This window comes from Chionomys nivalis, chromosome 8, assembly GCF_950005125.1.
Source record: "Chionomys nivalis chromosome 8, mChiNiv1.1, whole genome shotgun sequence".
Taxonomy (NCBI): Eukaryota; Metazoa; Chordata; class Mammalia; order Rodentia; family Cricetidae; genus Chionomys; species Chionomys nivalis.
In genome coordinates this window covers 17,617,844-17,637,916 of record NC_080093.1, presented here as the reverse complement: position 1 = coordinate 17,637,916, position 20,073 = coordinate 17,617,844, and the positions used below count along the sequence as shown (strand labels likewise).

At 39.1% G+C, this 20,073-nt stretch overlaps 1 protein-coding gene across 3 annotated transcripts in view; it reads right to left on the bottom strand.

Moving 5' to 3' along the window:
* Positions 1–20,073, bottom strand: part of Hpse2 (heparanase 2 (inactive)) — a 611,174-nt gene that overhangs the window by 173,763 nt on the left and 417,338 nt on the right. For all 3 annotated transcript variants that reach the window (XM_057778995.1, XM_057778996.1, XM_057778997.1), the window contains one exon: positions 16,647–16,694. In XM_057778995.1, coding sequence (XP_057634978.1) covers positions 16,647–16,694 — 48 coding nt within the window. The remainder of the gene's footprint in view (positions 1–16,646; positions 16,695–20,073) is intronic.

Genomic DNA, 20,073 nt, shown 5'->3' with positions numbered 1-20,073 from the left:
TCAGAAGCCAAGGAAGCATGTGATTGTCCCACCCTTAGTCACACAGAAACTCAGCTATAACCTTCCAGGTTACTCTTACTGACCAGGTGCTTAAATTTAGCCCGTCTGTCTGGGCAAATGCTTTCAAAGTGAAAATTTCAAGTGGAATTGGAATCGTTACTTATTTTTCTAGAAAACAGGTTATGAAGTTTGTCTCTTCAAAATAACTAGTGAGGGAATGGTGTAATAGAATGAGCATGAGCTCTTCTCTGTGAAAAAATATTACTTAAATGCTAGACCATCATCTCTGGGATTCCTCAGACAAGAGGAATGCTCTTTTGAATGCTTACTTATCTAGAGGAAACTGGGATTGATGAGCTCTATTTTGTTAGTGCAGCACTCCTGGGACTCGTGTGAGTGCATAAAACATTTGAGTGTATTATTAAAATGCACATTGTAATGTATAGGGACTGGAGTGGGAACTGGGATTTCCCCTTTCTAAAAACTGCAGGTGATATTAATGCTGCTGGTTTGGAGTTCTCTTTAACACAAGGTAGTAGGGGCTTTCCAGGTTTACGTTTATGAGAAGCTGCAACAATACTGGTTCCATAATGTCAGTTTTGGATGCATTTCTATTCCTGATGATTTGTACCAGGAGTGGGGTGCTTCTGTGACAAATCTGACCATTTTGTTTTTGAGTAATTGTAGAAGGAGTTTGGAACCTTGCTCTAGAAAAGTCACTGAGTACTCAGAGCTTACTGAACTTTTGTGGAAACATGAAAAACTAATGATGAGAGTAGTGTACGATGGAGGCATAGTTTAAGAAGTTTCAGAGAGAAATTTGAGGGTCCCTTCAAAACTCTTATCAGAGGCATTCCTGCGGTATTTTGTATTAGGAATCTGTGGTTTCTGGTTAGTTGGAGATAAAGAATCATCTGTGGTTATCAAGAGACTAAACCCACTGAGACAAAACTTTTTTCTTTATTGAGACATATGATGTGGTCAGCTGAGACTGAGAAATTAGCTGTCATTAAGAACAGACCAGCAGGGGACATATTCCTGGACACCTGCGAACCCCTCAAGAGTCAAGTCTCTTGCCAACCCTAAGATGGCTCCCTTAGATAGGATATATACTTCGCTGCTCCCGTATCCATCCTTCCTATATCCCAACCATCCCAATCCCCCGAGCTCCTCCCATCCTCCCCTTCTCATATTTCTCATCCCATTTCCCCTTTGCCCCATGCCACTTCACCCGCAAGTTCCCAGTTTTTGCCCTGCAATCTTCTCTACTTCCCCCTCTCCATGCGGATGACTATATGATTTTCTTTGGGTTCACTTTCTTATTTAACTTCTATAGGATCACACATTATATGCTTAATGTCTTTTATTTATGGCTAGAAACCGATTATGAGTGAGTACATCCCATGTTCCTCTTTTTGGGTCTGGGATACCTCACTCAGGATAGTGTTTCCTATTTCCATCCATTTGCACGCAAAATTCGAGAAGTCATTGTTTTTTACTGCTGAGTAGTACTCTAATATGTATATATTCCACACTTTCTTCATCCATTCCTCCATTGAAGGGCATCTAGGTTGTTTCCAGGTTTTGGCTATTACAAACAATGCTGCTATGAACATAGTTGAACAGATACTTTTGTCATTTGATGTGGCATCTCTTGGGTATATTCCCAATAGTGGTATTACTGGATCTTGGGGTAGGTTGATCCCAAATTTCCTGAGAAATCGCCACACTGATTTCCAAAGTGGTTGCACAAGTTTGCATTCCCACCAGCAATGAATGAGTGTGCCTCTTTCTCCACAACCTCTCCAGCAAAGGCTATCATTGGCCAAGGACAATGGCACTAGGTTTCGATCCTAATACATGAACTGGCTTTGTGGAGCTTAGCCTGTTTGGACGCTCACCTTTCTGGACGTAGATAGAAGGACCTTGGTCTTCCCGCAGGGCAGGGAATTTGGACTGCTCTTCAGTATCGAGAGGGAGGGGGAATGGAGTGGGGGGAGGAGAAGAGGAGTGGGGATAGGGGGAGGGAAGTGGGGGGAGGGGGCAATATTTGGGAGGAGGGGAGGGAAATGGGAAACGGGGAGCAGGTGGAAATTTTAATTAAAAAAGAATAAAAAAAAAAAAAAAAGAACAGACCAGCATCATTGAGGTAAAATCCGAGGGAGTACGTCCTCAGAGTTAGCACACACACTTGTGGTCCAAAGAAGGCTAAGGCTGCATCTCATGCTGACAGTTGAGCTTGGTAATGTGCAAGAATCTTCCAGGTGGTGCTGCTTTTGGTGTTATGAGAGCTGTAGGATTTCAGGGTTCATTGAGAGAAACTGAGGCATGGCACCATTAGAAGTTAGAAGATGCAGCCTTAGTATCAGTGGAAAACCCAGGATTAAAGGGGTCAGGGAGGTTTGACACCATGTGCCAGAGTTCCTGAATGGAGGCTGGAATGCTATTGGTCAAGGTGCAGCCTATGGTGATCCCAGCATACTGGAGATACCAGGCCCTTGGCAGGACTGTCAAAGACAGTAAAGCTACAAGATTTAATTTAACACTGTTGAAGTTTGGTTTTGCTTTCTTCAGGTTGTAACTGTGCTATAGCTCTTCCCTCTTGGAGTAACAAAGTATATAGTTTTAGTTTCCTTTTTTTTTTTTTTTTAAAAAACTTTATAAGAATTCATTGTTATGAGACTTTGGGTATTTTAAAGAGATTTTGCATTTTTTAAAATATTTGAATTTTTTAAAGATTGTAGAGATGTGAAATGCCCCTCCGTATGCTGAGAGTATGTTTTATTACAAATGGTTAATAAAGAAGCTGATTTGACCAATAGTCCGGCAGGAAATCCAAGTAAAGATACAGGGGAAAAAAGTCAGAGTCTAGGAGATTCCAGCAGCTGCCAGAGAAGAAAGATGTGAGGTAAAAATCCACGAGACTCATAGTAAAATATAAAATAATAGAAATGTGTTAATTTAAAAGTAAAAGCTAGTTAGTAATAAGCCTGAGCTGTTGGCCAAATTTTTATAATTAATACAAGCCTCTGAGTGTTTATTTGGAAACTGGTAGGCAGGAGAGAAACCTCTAGTTACAGTAGGACTCTTTAACATTGTATTGTGATATTAACATAATATCTTGGGGATAAATGAGAAAGGAAAGTCTATGGTTTAATAGTGATGTATTGATACGTTAAGTTGACAAGAGATAAATTATGCTTTTTTTGGTCAACTTGACACAAGCATTTGGAAAGAGGGCACAACAGTTGTGAAAAGGCCTCCATCAGATTGCTTGTACATAAATATATAAGGCATAATAATTTATATATGAGAAACTAGCCCTTTGAAGGTGAGTTATATGTGGTATAAAAATGCAAGCTGAGCAAATCATGGGGAGCAAGTCTGTAAGCAGCATTTTTCTATGGTCTCTGCTTCAGTTCCTGATTTCATGTTTCTGCCTTGCTTGAATTCATTCATTGTCTTCCCTCAATGACTAACTGAGATTGCAAAATGTAAGTCAAATAAACTTATTACTTATCAATTTGATTTTGACCAGTGTTTATCAAAATAATAGAAAGTGAACTAAAACAGAAGTTTTTAATGTAAAATCCAGTGTGAACTTGAATAAAAGCAACTGAAGATATGGGTCATTAGGCCATTAGTCACATCCTTCATTCTTTACAAGAATTCTTAATACAGTGTAGCTTGGCCATTTTTCATGGCTCTTGACAAGGAAAACGATCCAGAAATTCTCTATTTGTAAAATTATACATATATACACATATATCATCATCATCATCATCATCATCGCTTCAGGTTTTACTTGGATTTCATTAGACATTATTTCCATGAAGTCCTTCTTATTTATTCATTTACTTGGTGCTAGAGATTGGGTTCAGGCCTTATCCATTAAAGCACACCACTGTTGTGCCATACCCCATGCTTGATTAAAACATTTTTTTTCACTTTAAACAATTCTTCTCAAAATCTATTATTATATGGAATAAAACAGCAACTTTAAGAAGTTATCCTTGCATGAATGTGCTATATGAATCATTTTAGAGATCCTGAAACTTAATTAATATTTAGAAATGTGACTTCTATAATGTCAGTTGTTATAATCCAAGCTCATTAAACACTTGCAACTTCAGCACCACGTGTGATAAGCGTTTCCACCACTCTCTCAGTTGTCATCACCACAGTCCTGGAGAGTAACAGCTGCTAAGGCACCTAAGACCCAGTTCTGTCTCACAGACGTGACTCTAGGTGGTTCCTCTGCCAGGAACGCAGTTCCCTAGAGTATTTTCTTAAGCTAATTCTCTTCATTTTGGCTCACATCTCAGCTTCTAAAAGACCAGTCTTTAAATACTGCAGTCTTCTCCCCTCCTTTTCTTCTCCTTCCTTTCCCGTCTACTCTCTGCATGTTCTCAGTTGTTCTTCATCTGGTATTCTCTCATTTAAAAATCATCTGAAGCTATCTTTCTGAGTATAGCTCTGCTCTTCTCTGGTGCCCAGAAGAATTTTCTCTCTATTCTGGTTCTTACTAAGTTGACTGACAACACCCCCACTCTATTTTCCATTACAGAAGAAGGAAGATAAGCATTGCTCTTAGTAGAGGGGTAATCTCCCCTAACCAGAAAACTTTAGCTTTCCACAGCAGGGACTTGGTTTATTTAGTCTACTCACAGCATTTAGCATAGTGCCTGTACATAGTAGGTACTCAAGAAAAATTTTTTTGTGAATTAATAAGAGTATAACAAGAATACACTACAGAATTATCCAGTAACCTCCTGAGGCTGAGAAGGCTACAAGAAGTTTTTGACACATCCATAGAGTGCTATTAGAGTGGTTAGAAATAGAATGTGTAACGAATATATCCATATTCTACAGTGAGTATGCTCATAAATACAGAGCTTCTAAGAGATCAGAGAAAGCAGGGAACTCACATTTGACGAGGGTTCAATACAACGTGTGCACTGGCCAAGCGCTGCTCTGTGTTCAATTGAACCTTCACAGTGGTTGTTGAGGCAGGTATTAACCCCAATTTATGATGAGAAAAGTGAGCTTTAAAGGATTTACTTTTTTGCTCAGTTGCCTAGAGATCAGAGGGATTTTACCAAGCCTATTTTACTCCAAAGCCCTTGCTATTTCTACCAACCCATGATACACAATCCTGTAGGCCCCTTGCTTTGTTAAATATTTTTTGAACATTTTTCAAGTAAACTATTTATTTTATTAGCATTTTTGCTTTGAAATTGGTTATCTACATGATCTACTTCTTTAACTTTTTCTTTTATGCAGAATCTTTGTTTAGTAAGTCTAATGTCCCATTGCCCCATAGATTTGCTCATGAATTGGAACTGCTCAGAGCTATTTTGCACACATTTCTTTATACTGTGGGCAAATTCATAATTATTCTGGCAATGAAGTTTTTAAATGTTCATTTATTATGCTTTTGAATGTAGCTAAAAACCCAAACTTTAAAAATTTGGTCTCTTGTTTGTTTAATCTCTTTAGGCCTCCAGCTAGAGTGTACCTGCCCTGTTTGTTTAATCTCTTTAGGCCTCCAGCTAGAGTGTACCTGCCCTGTTTGTTTAATCTCTTTAGGCCTCCAGCTAGAGTGTACCTGCCCAATTTTGTTTCACTGCCACAGCAGGAGTCAAGAGTGATGTACATCAAAACAGACTAAAGCTGAAGTCAGGAAAATACCAACTTCTATATGAGAAAAAATTACTAAAAATTAAATGCCTTCAAGTTATGATCCTGAGAGCTAAGAGCATGAATTTTCTAAAGGCCAATGTCCAGGACAGTATTTCTAGATCTTTTCTCCCACAGAACAGAAGCCTCTTTATAAAGTTTTGTGGTTAAAACAATGATGACAGATGTATTCTTAGAAACCAGATCCAGACTAAGTTCTTGTATCACAGTGGTCCCCCAAGCTTTCAAGTTCATCAGTTCTTAGGAGACCCTCAGATCTGTTCAGAAATCTTTGAGATCAAAACTATGTTTCCTAACAATACTGAAGCATTATTTGTGGTTTTCATTCCATTCTCTAAGCAATGTAGAGTAGTATGTTAGATATGGGACAAAGGCATCGTCCTGACAATTAACAGAGGATCTGCTTGCATATTCTTATTTTTCCAGACAATTCCTTTTGAGAGAATGTCTTTGGGTTATATATAAATGTTCTGAAAGACCAATTCAGTTTGTTTCCAACGTTTCCTACTGTGTTCTTATAAGCTATGGTAGTTTGGAAGAAAATGGTCCCCAAAGGGAACGGCACTTATAGGAGGTGTGTTCTTGTTGGAGGAAATGTGTCACTGTGAAGGTGAACTGTGCAGGTAAGCCATGTCCAGTGTGCAGTCAGTCTCTGCTTCTTCTGTCTGTGGATCAAGGTGTAGAACTCTCAGCTCCTCAGCACTATGTCTGCCTACATGCCACCAGGTCACCATGATAATAATGGACTAAACCTCTGAAAATGTAAGTCAACCCAATTAAATGTTTTTTCCTTTGTAAGAGATGCCGTTGTCATGGTGTCTCTTCACAGCAATAGAAACCCTAACTAAAACATAAGCTATATTTTCTACTATACAGGATGCAACAGATGCAATCATAAGAGAAGTTATTATTCTGAAATTCTAATGTTTTCTGTGCCTTAAGAAAACAAAAACACTCTAGTATCTTGTTTTATAATAACATTTTGGAATTATCTTGAAATTTAAACATTTAGAAAAGCATCTTAGGGATAAGTTTTTCCAAACTCATTGGCTAGAAAAAAATCTAGAAGTTAGCAAAGGATTAATAGAGCATAGTACACTTAACTTTTCTAAATGCTGAAAGGCCAGGAAAGAGATGACACTAGAGGAGGTTGACAAACGTGAAAGAATGTTACTATTACATGAGTAGAGTATGCCTCATGCATCTGTCCAGAGATGAAACAACGTTTTCTATTTAGTATCAGCATCAGCTAATCACTGATGAAGATCCTTTGTGTGAATTTTTGAAAATAAATACCCACGATGATGAAATTCATAGTGTTAGAATATTTGGCTCATAGTTTGTACTGGAAAAATTATTGGTATCAGGTCTGAAGTAACAGTGGGTAAACTGTTGCTAACTAATTATGAATCAAACTGTACTGTTGGTCACTGCTATATTTGGCCATTACCAAAAATGTCAGTTTCACTTGAGAATGTCTCTGATAAACTAATAAAATTAAGTTTATTAAATTAAATTCCTTAAGTATACATTAAAAAATGCTCCATATAGCTATCTCAGCATATCTCACATCACAGTGAAGCTTGGTTGCCATCTGAAAAACTAACTCTTATGACTTAACCGCAAAATGGTTTGGCCAGTTTTATAAGGGAGCAAAATTCTTATATGAAGGAACAACTTATAAAACTATGACTATTTACACTTGAACATTTTAAGTATGCTTTATTAAAAATGAGCAAAGCAAGCTTGTCTCATTAGAGAAAATGACAGAACTTAACTGATGAGTACTAGAGCTAAGCACAACTTAAAACTACAGAAGATTCTATTTGCCACTGTCAGATTGTCATTCTCCCCAAGCTTTCAGACCTATGAGAGGTCACGGGGAGTATTAGTGAATTTGAATTTTTGGATATTTTATAATGAAATATTTCAACATTTGGAAGATCTATATAACTCATAACCCAGTAAAGCAACATTTTTCAAATGATTAATTCAGGATATTACAACATTATCCTTTCTTTACTCTGTTCAAAGTTTAAGAACAAATTGAAGAAAATATGGAAAGATCAGAGTGCAACTTGAAGACTTTATACCTGACTTATACCAGGCCACAGAGGAGTATTTTCACATGGGGGGATCTTTACCAAAGAAAAGTGGGTCTAAGGAAGTCTTCTTAAACTGAGGGTTTGGATTTCAGACTATAGAGTGCCTACTACATACCAACTGGTCAGAATAAAAGGAGTGTCACATAGAGAGCCACTGCGGATAGGGAGATGCTAAAATTATCACAAGAAAAAAAAAGGAGCTAAATGAAAGGACTGGAAAAAATTAATATATTGGATTTTTCAATAGTTACAAGGAAAGTTCGAGTGAAATGGAGCATGAGTGTGACTTCTGAGGGAGAGCTATGTGCACCTAAAACATAAACTCCAAGACAAGGTGCAGTGTGTTTAGTTCTCATTTATCTTTCTCTAGTAAGTTCTTGGGAGAAACGCTATACTAAGTTGAGGGAATAAACATCAAAGAAGAACATGGATTTAATAAATAAAAAAAATCAAAAGAACTCTGAGGATGATGGTGAAGGGTAATCCCAAGACAACAGCCATTCAAGATGTACCAAGATCAATTGGTCCAGATGGAACAGTAGGATGGCTCCAGGAACAGATCTCTGAGGAGATGAAACCGATATCTAAAGCATCTGCATTTACAGATATTTAGCATTGTGGAGTTTTAGGATGAGCTTGTGGTAGGTTAATAGACACCTGAGCAAATAAAAAAAACAAGTCTTCATCAACACAGAGAGAAATAAAAATTTATGATTAAAACAAATCACAGGATACCATATATCTGAGCTATGAATTAAATTTACATAGTCTAAGGCTGGGGGAAAGGTTCAGTGATCAAGACCATTTTCCATGCATACATGAATCCCTGCCTTTGGATCACAACACCTACATAACAATCCAGGTGGGGCCTTTTGTGTGACTCCAGAAATGTAGGGTACAGAGACAGGAGGATCCATGCAGCTTGCTGGTTGCTAGCCTAGCCCATAAAAGGTGTGAGTTCTAGGGAGTGGAAGAGTGAGAGGGTGTGGGAGAGAAAGAAGGACAGGGAGAGGGAGAGTGAGAGGGAGAGGGGGAGAGGGGGAGAGATTCTGCTTCAAAGGAATAAGACAGAGATTAACACAGGGTACCTGACATCCATCTCTAGACTCCATGTATGCACAACTGCACACATATGCACGCACAGATGACACAATTCTGTCTCTTGCTCTCATGCAAACTGAATTTATTTAAAAATTACATAATAACAATGTGAGCAATTAATTCTGGTCTAACCACTGAAAAATAAGATATTGGAGGAGGGATAAGATTACCATCCCTGACTTCAAACTCTATTACAGAGCTACAGTATTGAAAACAGCTTGGTATTGGCATAGAAACAGAAGTCGACCAATGGAATCGAATAGAAGACCCTAGCTTTAACCCACAAACCTATGAACACCTGATTTTTGATAAAGGAGCTAAAAGTATTCAATGGAAGAAAGAAAGCATCTTTAACAAATGGTGCTGGCAAAACTGGATGTCAGCCTGTAGAAGAATGAAAATAGATCCATATCTATCACCATGCTCAAAACTCAAGTCCAAATGGATTAAAGACCTCAATATCAGTCCGAACACACTGAACCTGATAGAAGAGAAAGTGGGAAGTACTCTACAACACATGGGCACAGGAGAACACTTCCTACGTACAACCCCAGCAGCACAGACATTAAGGGCAACATTAAAGAAATGGGACCTCCTGAGACTGAGAAGCTTCTGTAAAGCAAAGGACACTGTCACTAAGACAAAAAGGCAACCCACTGACTGGAAGAAGATCTTCACCAACCCTGCAACAGACAAAGGTCTGATCTCCAAAATATATAGAGAACTCAAGAAAGTAGACCGTAAAGGGCTAATCAACCCAATTAAAAAATGGGGCACTGAGTTGAACAGAGAATTCTCAACAGAAGAAGTTCGAATGGCCAAAAGACATTTAAGGTCATGCTCAACTTCCCTAGCGATCAGGGAAATGCAAATCAAGACAACTTTAAGATACCATTTTACACCTGTCAGAATGGCTAAAATCAAAAACACCAATGATAGCCTTTGCTGGAGAGGTTGTGGAGAAAGGGGTACACTCATCCATTGCTGGTGGGAATGCAAACTTGTGCAACCACTTTGGAAAACAGTGTGGCGGTTTCTCAGGAATTTCGGGATCCACCTACCCCTGGACCCAGCAATACCACTCTTGGGAATATACCCAAGAAATGCCCTATCATACAACAAAAGTATATGCTCAACTATGTTCATAGCAGCATTGTTTGTAATAGCCAGAACCTGGAAACAACCTAGATGCCCTTCAATGGAAGAATGGATGAAGAAAGTATGGAATATATACATATTAGAGTACTACTCAGCGGTAAAAAACAATGACTTCCTGAATTTTGCAGGCAAATGGACGGAAATAGAAAACACTATCCTGAGTGAGGTGAGCCAGACCCAAAAAGAGGAACATGGGATGTACTCACTCATATTTGGTTTCTAGCCATGAATAGGGGACGTTGAGCCTAGAGAAGCTAATTAAGAAGGTGAACCCAAAGAAAAACATTTAGGCGATGAAAGGAGACAGAGACAAAGACCCACATTGGAGCACCGGACTGAAATCTCAAGGTCCAAATCATGAGCAGGAGACAGAGCACGAGCAAGGAACTTAGGACCGCGAGGGGTGCACCCACACGCTGAGACAATGGGGATGTTCTATCAGGAAATCACCAAGGCCAGCTGGCCTGGGTCTGAAAAAGCATGGGATAAAACCGGACTTGCTGAACATAATGGACAATGAGGACTACTGAGAACTCAAGAACAATGGCAATGGGTTTTTGATCCTACTGCACGTACTGGCTTGGTGGGAGCCTAGGCAGTTTGGATGCTCACCTTACTAGACCTGGATGGAGGTGGGTGGTCCTTGGACTTCCCACAGGGCAGGGAACCCGGATTACTCTTAGGGATGATGAGGGAGGGGGACTTGATGGGGGAGGGGGAGGGAAATGGGAGGTGGTGGCAGGAAGAAGGCAGAAATCTTTAATAAATAAATAAACAATAAAAAGAAAAAAAAGAAAACCAAACAAACAAAATATCATTACACTTATTGGCACACACACACACAGGAATACTATTCAGCTGTAAAGAAAAATGAAATAATGAACTTGGTAGGTAAATGGACTGAACAAGAAAAGATTATATTGTATGAGGTGACCAAGACCCAGAAGGACAAATGTCACATGTTCTCCTCATTGGCAGCTCCTAACTCCAAATATTCATATATGAATACATATCCTGATCCTGCAATAACTGCAGAATACAGGAAAGTGAATAAATTCACTGTCAGGATAAGGGTGTTGGGGAGCAATAGAGAGGGGAGTAACAGGGTAGAAGTGGTCTGAGCAGTGAAAAATAAAAGGGGGCTCTTTAGGAAAGGAGAGGGAGGTAAATACAGCGAAAGACAGAAGAGGGTAAAAGCAAACAGCAGGGTACAAGCGATCGGGTAGGGGAACTGGGAAAGGGGCACTGCTTAGGGAGGAAGTAGGCAGACACAGAAAGAGGGTGAAACAACAATGATGCCTGAGAAGCCATAATAAATCACAATTTTAGTTTTCAGAGAGGCTTCCAAACTGACTTCCGCAGTGACTCTCACCAAGGCCATCTTTCCAGTGTTTCTTGCTTGGTATTGCTTCAAAGATAGGCCTTCTGACAAGGTGAGATGAAATTCAACGTGCTTTGATTAGCATGTCCCTGAAGGCTGAGGCGGTAAGACTCTCATGTATTCACTGGTTACTCGCACTTGTCTTTTGAGAAGCACTATTTATCTTATATACTTACTTATTGATAGAATTATTTGATTTTTTTGATGTTTAAATTTGTTAATTCTCTATACATTTTAGATACTAATTCCTAGTCATATGTAGAGGTAGCAAACACGTCTTCCATTCTGACCACCATTTCTCCATTTTGCTAACTGTTTCCTTTGTTGTGTAGAAGTTTTTAAATTTCATGCAAGCCCATTTCCCAGGCCTTGAAATTGTTCTCTGGACTACTGGAGTCCCGTTCAGAAAATTCTTGCCTATGATTATGTTTTGAAGTGCTTTCTCCTAGTAGTGTCAGAGTTTCTCTCAATACTTCAGATGGAAGCACTGAAGACCCCACATAGACCAAACAATCCTGATTAGAAACAGTAACGCTTGAGGCACCACGCTTGATTTCAAATAACACAGAGTGAGAGAAATGGAAACAGTCCAGTCCTGCTGGTGAAGTATGCCCTAAAGCAGACCCTAAGGCAGACACAGAGACTAGTGGATGAGTATAGAGGACCTAGAAGCAACCTCACACATATGTACAGCTATTTCATTTTTGGCAAATATGTCAAAAACATACATTGGTGAAAGATAGCTTCTTCAACAAATGATGTTAGGAAAATTCGATACCCACATACATATAAAACAAACTAGATCCGGTGTCATTCACTTTGCACAAAACTGACTCAAAATGGCTCAAAGACGTTAAAATGTGTCTCCTATAGGTAAAATATCTGGATCGTCCATGTCATTCAATCTGAGTATTCTTGCATTAATTATATAATTTAGAACAGTTATATCAAATATAATATTGATTTAACTATGGTTAGACCTACCATTTCTATGTCTAATTTCTAAGTCTCCCATTTATTTTGATTTTCTCTATTTGTTATTATTTTCCTCTTTTCATGTTTTTTTCAATATTAATTCATTATTTCTTACTATTCAGTCATCATTTTTTTATGATTTTTAGGTCGATAACTGTCCAGTATTTTAAAACAAATCTTTTAAGAATAAACTTTTACTTGCACCTGCCAAAGTCATCTTAAAGTTCATATCATACTAATTTCTGCAAGAGAAAATAGCACATTTTTACTTAATGCCCTCTCTTTTCTTATCCTGTGACATTCTTGTCATATATAATTTTTATCCACACATGTTATAAACCCCACAATATGATTCACAAATTTGCATTAGCTTGTTTAAGAAAATCAAAGATAAAAAGAGTGTTTTATACCACAAATTTGTGATTTCTAGTGCTCTTTATTGATTTTGAAAACCCAATCTCACCTGGCATTGTTGGTGTCTCTCTGTCTGAACAACTTCGCATTTTGTGTCATTTATTAATCATAATCCTCCTTTATGTCATTTTCATTTTTAAAATGCATTTTTCCTGATAGACTATTATGTGGCCATAATAAAGAATGAATTCCTGATATATATCCACCTAGAAGACACCGTGTTGCATGACATAAGTCAGTCAAATAAAGAATACTGTATATTTTCACTTATATGTGGAAGCTTAAAGTTGATCTTATAAATGTAGAGCACAAAATAGTGTCACAAAAGATTTTATAGTTTACATTTTGCTGATATTTTTCCAAGTGATTATTTAATATGGACATTTCCCCCTACTTTTGAATATTTACAAAAACTACTTGGAAATTGTTAGTTAATTCTAATATCGGGATCGTGAAAAACATTATTGTTTCTCACAATAAATGTCTACTAATTATAAAAGAACTCCCTGCAATTGAAATTTCTATTTGATATTTTTAGGCTTCTGGCTATTGTTTCTACCAGGCTCTTTAGATATTCCAGTGAACACATGCATTGCCGGGACCAAAGATTTTAGAGCAGTTTACATGCATTTCTGGTATTTTCCCCTTAGCTTCTTCCCAGCCTCTGATTATAGTCAAAGTGGATACAGCCATGTATTTCTGCTTCAGTTCTACTGCTTTATGAAGTATGGATTAAATGACTACCAGAAACTACCAGAAGTCATGTAAACGTGGTTTCCACCTATTGCCATTCATTTTTACCAAGGATTTCCTTTCTTGCTCTAGTTCCATACTGTTCAGAAACATACTCAATGCCTGCATTAGCACACGCTATGCCATCGTGCCTGTAATTTGTACTTCATACCAGTGCAATTGTTGCACTGTCTATGTGGTAGATAGATTACAGTGAACATTGTGGTGCTCAAAACATCCAATTTCGGAGCATGACCTTCAAAATCAGCCTAAATACACAGGCAATATTTTATTTATATCATTAGCATTTCAGCACCTCTTCTTAGGGTTGGAGAAATGAAGCATTGGATTTTGATGTTTAGAGTTCTTTTAGGATTTTATGAGCCTTGACAGAAAAACCCAGGAGGGAGGGATAGAAGCAGGAAAACTGCGCTGGAAACAACACTTGCCTTTTCCAGATGAGTGCAGTAGGGGGAAGAAACACAACTCTTCTCATGTTTTTGGTAGGCTGTTTTTGCAGATATAAGATACTTATTTAGAGATATGTCTATTTAAGTAGCCAGTAAACAAAATATATTTATTGACATGTATTTCTCCATTATAAAAAGTACAGTGATCACTTTATTCTACTTGTGCAAGGAAGAGCATTTAAATAAAGAAGAAAGTTTTCGCTGACCTTTGTCTGTAAGTTATATCACTGAAGTCACATACTCAAAGTTTTCCTATTCCCTACAAGTCACATAAATACACAGAAACAGCATGTCAGTAAAAGGACCATGTTATAACAAAGCAGAAGATGGAGATATGGGCTGGTGAGATGAGACAAACCCGTGGGTCTGGAGCTTCCTCTCGGCGGAATGGAATGAGACTTCAAAGCAGCCCCTCCCTCACATAGCTGTTGTGAAGATTGGACATGGTAGGTATATAAAATTCAGAGAGTCTGGAACATTGCCATCATTGTCACTGTGGTCACTATTATTTCCCTATCAATAAATGCCTAATAAACAATTACCTAACTGCATACTCTGTGAACTGAATAAATTTTTCACTGGAAAAAATTTCAAAAGGTGAAAAAATTATGTAAATATTTTGTATATTATTTTAAGTATTATGTAAAAATGAGCAAGAAAAAGAACAAACGGGGGGCTGTTGGAGTGAAATCATAAAGTATGATTTCTCTAAGGAGATGACATGAAAGTTGAAACTTAAAAGATGACAAGGAGCCAGGCGCATGAAGTGCAGGGACGACAAAGGTGTTGCGGGAGGTCCTTCCGCTCCTCCAGCCAATAGCCGCTGAGATACCAGCCCATTGGGGCGTGGTCTCTCTCTCTTTAAAAAAGCAGCCACTTCCCTCCTCGCTTTCTCTTACTTCCTGCTCCGCTTCTGGCGACTAGACTCCCTTCCTGATTGCGCAGAGGGCTGTTGTCTGGGACGGTGATCTGTAAGTTTTTTCCCCTTTAAACAAATAACCATTCTATTAACCATAATTCCAAACTGGTGTGGGATTTGTTTGTGACTTACGCCTTCGCCTTCAAAAAGGGACAGCATGTACAAAAGCACCGGAGCAAACACCTTCAGGAAGCTTGGGGCACAGGGAAGCCTGCAGCCTGCTGGGACACTAGATGAACTCAGGAGGTCCTGTATCAATTACTGCTCGGCAGCTAACTCAGCTTAGGGCAGGAAAGGGTCCATTTGGGATCCCAGTTAGAGCTCATCATGGTGGGGAAGACTAGAAACAGGCAGGGAAAGCATGGCAGTAGAACCAGGAAGATGGATGACCATATCTCATCTGCATACATGAGGAGAAGGATGGGGGATACTGGGAAGGAAGGAGAGGTACAGGTAGAGACGGGGTGGGAGCTGGTGGGTAGATAGAATAGGAAATGGGGGAAAGCAATAAATCTTCAAAACCTGTTCCCAGGGACACACTTCCTCCAGCAAGGCTCCATTTCTGAAAGGTTCTATGACCTTCCCATACAGGGCCACAAACTGGGAACCAAGTGTTTAAACACATGAACATATAGGGGACAGTTCTCATTTAAACCATGAAGGACAGAAAATCCAAGGCCAGGGAAGAGTGTTTGGTTCTGGTTTTGGAGTAACGAGATGGCTATGAATGACAAGTCAATAGACCTATCTATGCCTCACAAAAACAGGATGAAGAACAGAACTTCCTAAAAAATGGCTAAAATAGTTCCTACAATGATTTGAGTTATTACCAACAACCCCAAAGTCCTTTCTGGATAGTTAGTAAGTAGTCTATCCACTTCTTTTTTCTTTCACGCCTTCATGTACCATAATGAACCCAGATAAAACGGAACAGACAAGTGGGAGGGGTTAACTAAGAAGGATGGTCAGTCTGAGCCAGCAGGGTGTGGAGTGGGAGACATCTGTATCACACTGAAAAGTGACTGAGATGCTGTAGGGGAAGAAAATGATTCCAAATTCTAACCCTGGCATAGACAGGAGGAGACTCAGAAAAGTTAAATGTAGCTGCCCTTCCAAAGCAAGTGACATCAAGGTGACAGGAATGCCAACGTGAGCTTCTTCCTGGACTGCTGCAGCTTATCCCTTTTCCTGAAGTTGCTTCATTTTCTGAACATTCTTTTTTCTCTTTTTAACATGCTTTATATTATCAAATTTCTTGGCCCTAATTAACACCACAGCTAAGAATATAATAAAGTATATCTATTTTCACATGACATTTTGAACAATTGAAACTGTTTCCTCTCTTAATCAGGGAAATTTATTTCGAAAGGGAAAGCCTATAGGGAAATGGTGTCACGCTTAATCTCCATTACCCTTCATTCCTGACAGATCAATTTAAGAGTGTACATTAATAGGTGAGATTTCCAACTTGTGTCAGTATTTTTTGGGGGGGAGTTATGATTTTGAAATGACAAAATAAAGTCATAGCATTATCAGACAACATGTGTTATAACAGCTTTAGAGGTGATTTTAATTTTTTTGAAAGATAAAGGCTAGTTTATTAAATGTCATCTGTGAACTTTGTGACAACTAATTATCTTTCATTTCCCAGCAGCCGATAATAAGTGAGATTAAAAATGATGAATACCTACTGTTGCCAGGTAACCGCGTCTACTGTGCTCCCTGCCACCTTCATGAATCTGTAAGGAAGAGAGAAGAAAGATGGTATGACTTAAAACATTTCTCCAGAGCTAAAACAGGGTAACCAAGAGACACACTGGACCAATCCACACTTAGATATGCTTTCTCAAAGAACCCCCAGCCCCAGTCATAGAAATCAAAATCCCAGTACAGTATTTTACCTGCATTTGTCTTCCTAAGCCCAAACCTGACAGTTATCACATTGATTTCACATAACTGGAACTTACCTGTGCTTATTTCCTATGCTCTGAAGACTCTGATCTCTGCTGGGAAACAACAGTATTTGGATGGTAAGACAATAGATAATTTTGAAAAACTGCAGGCCTCTCTCCCTGGAAAAAGTATGGGAAAACCCAATTTATTTATACATCTGTGAGGCTCTATCAAATATGCTCCAATGCAAAGCTGCCACATCTGTGTGAAATGTGGTGGGGTAGAAACATGAGCACCACAAAGAGTAATCCATCTACTTCTGGAGGAAAAAGTAAGAAACTAAGTATTCTCTATTGAGTATGCTGAGCTCAAAAGCAGGGGGAGGCCTGGTTCTGGGAAGCCGGGTACAGCAAAACCTTGTGAGCAATTGCTCTCGGACTTCTGTGACCTCCTGGAGGTCCAGAAGAACCAAAGTCAGGAGGCTTCATTCATGATTCACAGATGCCACCGACCACGTGTCTGAAGTAACTGCCCCTGCTCACTTGTTGGAGGACATGTAGTGCCATGGCTACTACTTTTCTTTGAGAGAGTTGTCACTCAAAAATCAGAAATCAAAGAAAAAACATCCTAGTTCTTCCAAATGCTCCTTTCAGCCTCAAGACTCCAAGGGGATTTTCTCTTTGAAGCAAACGTTTAATTCTGCTTTATGATCAAAGAACTCTTGAACCAGAAGAAGAGATGGTCTTTTTTTTTTTTTTTTTTTAAGGCCCTAGCTGTGTCCTAGCATAGAAGAATCTCTCCAGACAGATGGGATGGACAAGGGGTGCAATGAGCAACCCAAAGGGTCTGTTTTGCTGTGATGGTGGGAAAGGGCTCAGTTTACCTGTGGAAGAAACTGGGAAAAGTGGGAAACTATGACTTCTGGCTAGCCACAAAGTGAAGTTCATAAAGGGATAAGGTGAAAGGAGGACATGAGAAGGGGACCAGAGAGAAGCATTGTACTGAGCAGGAAGAACAGCTGGAGGATGAAGCAGTCTCTACAGTGGTCTTGGATTGGATTTGTCCTCTTTTTTTTTTCTTTTTGAATTTCTCTCTGTAGTACCACACTCAAGTTCAGGACCAAGAATGTAGAAAATATAACACAGTGTTTGGTCCAGAATGGAATTAGTTTGATGGGTTGAGTAAAAACGTCAATGTGGTTTGGTAGATATTGGGCATTTTCTAAGTATTTAGTTAGTATTCACCATGTGCGCATGTGTGTGTGTTGTTGTATATGTGATTTCTTTTACTTCGTAGCACTGCTTTATTTGGTGGTGAGGACGTTAGATGTTATTTATCACTTTATGCAGACTATATACAGCTTCTTCACTGGCTAGAAAAGCAGAATTTTAGACATTCTATACAACTAATCTAACGTGGGTTATGCCACTTCATCTCACTTCACCAGGAAGGAAATCCGGGACTTTGAGTGTGGTGTAGAGTTCACCTCCTCCCTGCTTCCCAGCCCTGTGTTCAGGAGTCCCCTTTTGAAGTTAAAGGCCAGAACGGTGAATGTACTTGGTCTTTCCCACCCTGCTCTGTGCTATCCTGAGTCAACAGGCACACAACTAGCACCTGTCAGGGAAAGAAAAGGAAAGGCTACAAGGTCAAAGGAAGGGAGTGGGAATAGAATCCCAAACACTACTTTTGTTGCATGTGTATTGCAAGCAGTGGAGATATGATGATGCTTGAGGAGTTGGATGGCCTAGATACAAAGAGAGGGAGGTGAAACTCTTTACCCTTTCTTCAGAATATTGTAGGGTCAGAGAACAGTCTTATACATAAGCATTATTATTATTATTATTGTTATTATTATTATTATTATTATTTTGATTTTTTGAGTCAAGGTTTCTCTGTGTAACCCTGACTGTACTGGAACTAACTCAGTATACCAGGCTGGCCTTGAACTCATAGATGTTTTATGTCTCTGCCTCCAGGGAGCTAGAATTAAAGGCATGAGCCACCACCACTGGATTCATTTATTTTTATAAAGAAAAGAAACAAAGAATCAAATATACAATTGCATGGGATTTAATCCTCCAATAGTTTGTATCATCTCTGAAATAGAAATAGTTCATGAAAAATATCTTCAAAATCATCATATAAAACAACCATAATAAAAGTGACACATGTTCTTATAAGCCGCTTTCAGCAGTCACACACTCTCCAAAAGTAAACAATTGGGGAGATGTTTCTGTTTAAGTAGAGAGGCCACATCTTACAAGGGTTGTGTGAGTTGTTCAAATTCACAGTCAGTGAGGACTAAGACCAGATTCAGATTCCAAATTCCACCCAATGCCTGGCACCCTGTGATGCCTCTAAAGCTGAGTAGCACAGTAGAAAGACTCTGAAGTGCAAGAGAAAAAGTCGAAATTTTATGCTGAGAAAATATAACCATGTTTATTAGAAAAACTCACGGCCTGATCGTCATCTTTTCCTTTCTGTTTCTTCTCCAGAATGTAAGCTCTTCTGCATTTATTTGCAAGAAAATGTGGTGAATGTACACGAGTTGGGGACAGAGTCAGTGCTCAATCAGGATAAACACCACAGAAACAGAATACAGAAACAAACACAGCCAATTATTAAAGTTACTGTGTGCTACGCCAGCACCAACTAACTTCTTATATGGTCATAGTCAAGAGAGCACCTTGCTCTACTGTGTACAGAGTTAGAGGGGTGTGGATGGAGAACAGACTCATATCATTTACGACAATATAGCAGGGAAGAGCTTGTGGTTTGAGGAGTAACCTGGCTGATGGTCAGCATGAGCAAACTCAAGTTATGTTCTCAGTCCAGTGTGGCTGGATGCCAGGAAACAGGTGAGGGACAGCAAGAGATCAAGCTGTCAGGGCTCTGGAAAGTGGCCATGTTAATAATCTGACCTTTGTACTAACAGTGAGATGCTCGTCCAAATCCCATTTATACATGGTGACCAGCTACTAAGAGGACCATGAAATATGGAGAGTGTGTCCTTCATGAGAATGTCCTTGTATGGTTGTTCAGTTTATCCTATGTTTACACTAAAAGCAATATCAGGATCGGATTTGGCTTTCAGGAGGATGACTCCGGCTGTAGCGAATGTGAGAGTTACTGGTGTGAGTGGATCTGCAGGAGGATGACCGGCTGTAGTGAATGTGAGAGTCACTGGTGTGAGTGGATTACGGAAGAGGGGTGGGACATTTTGAA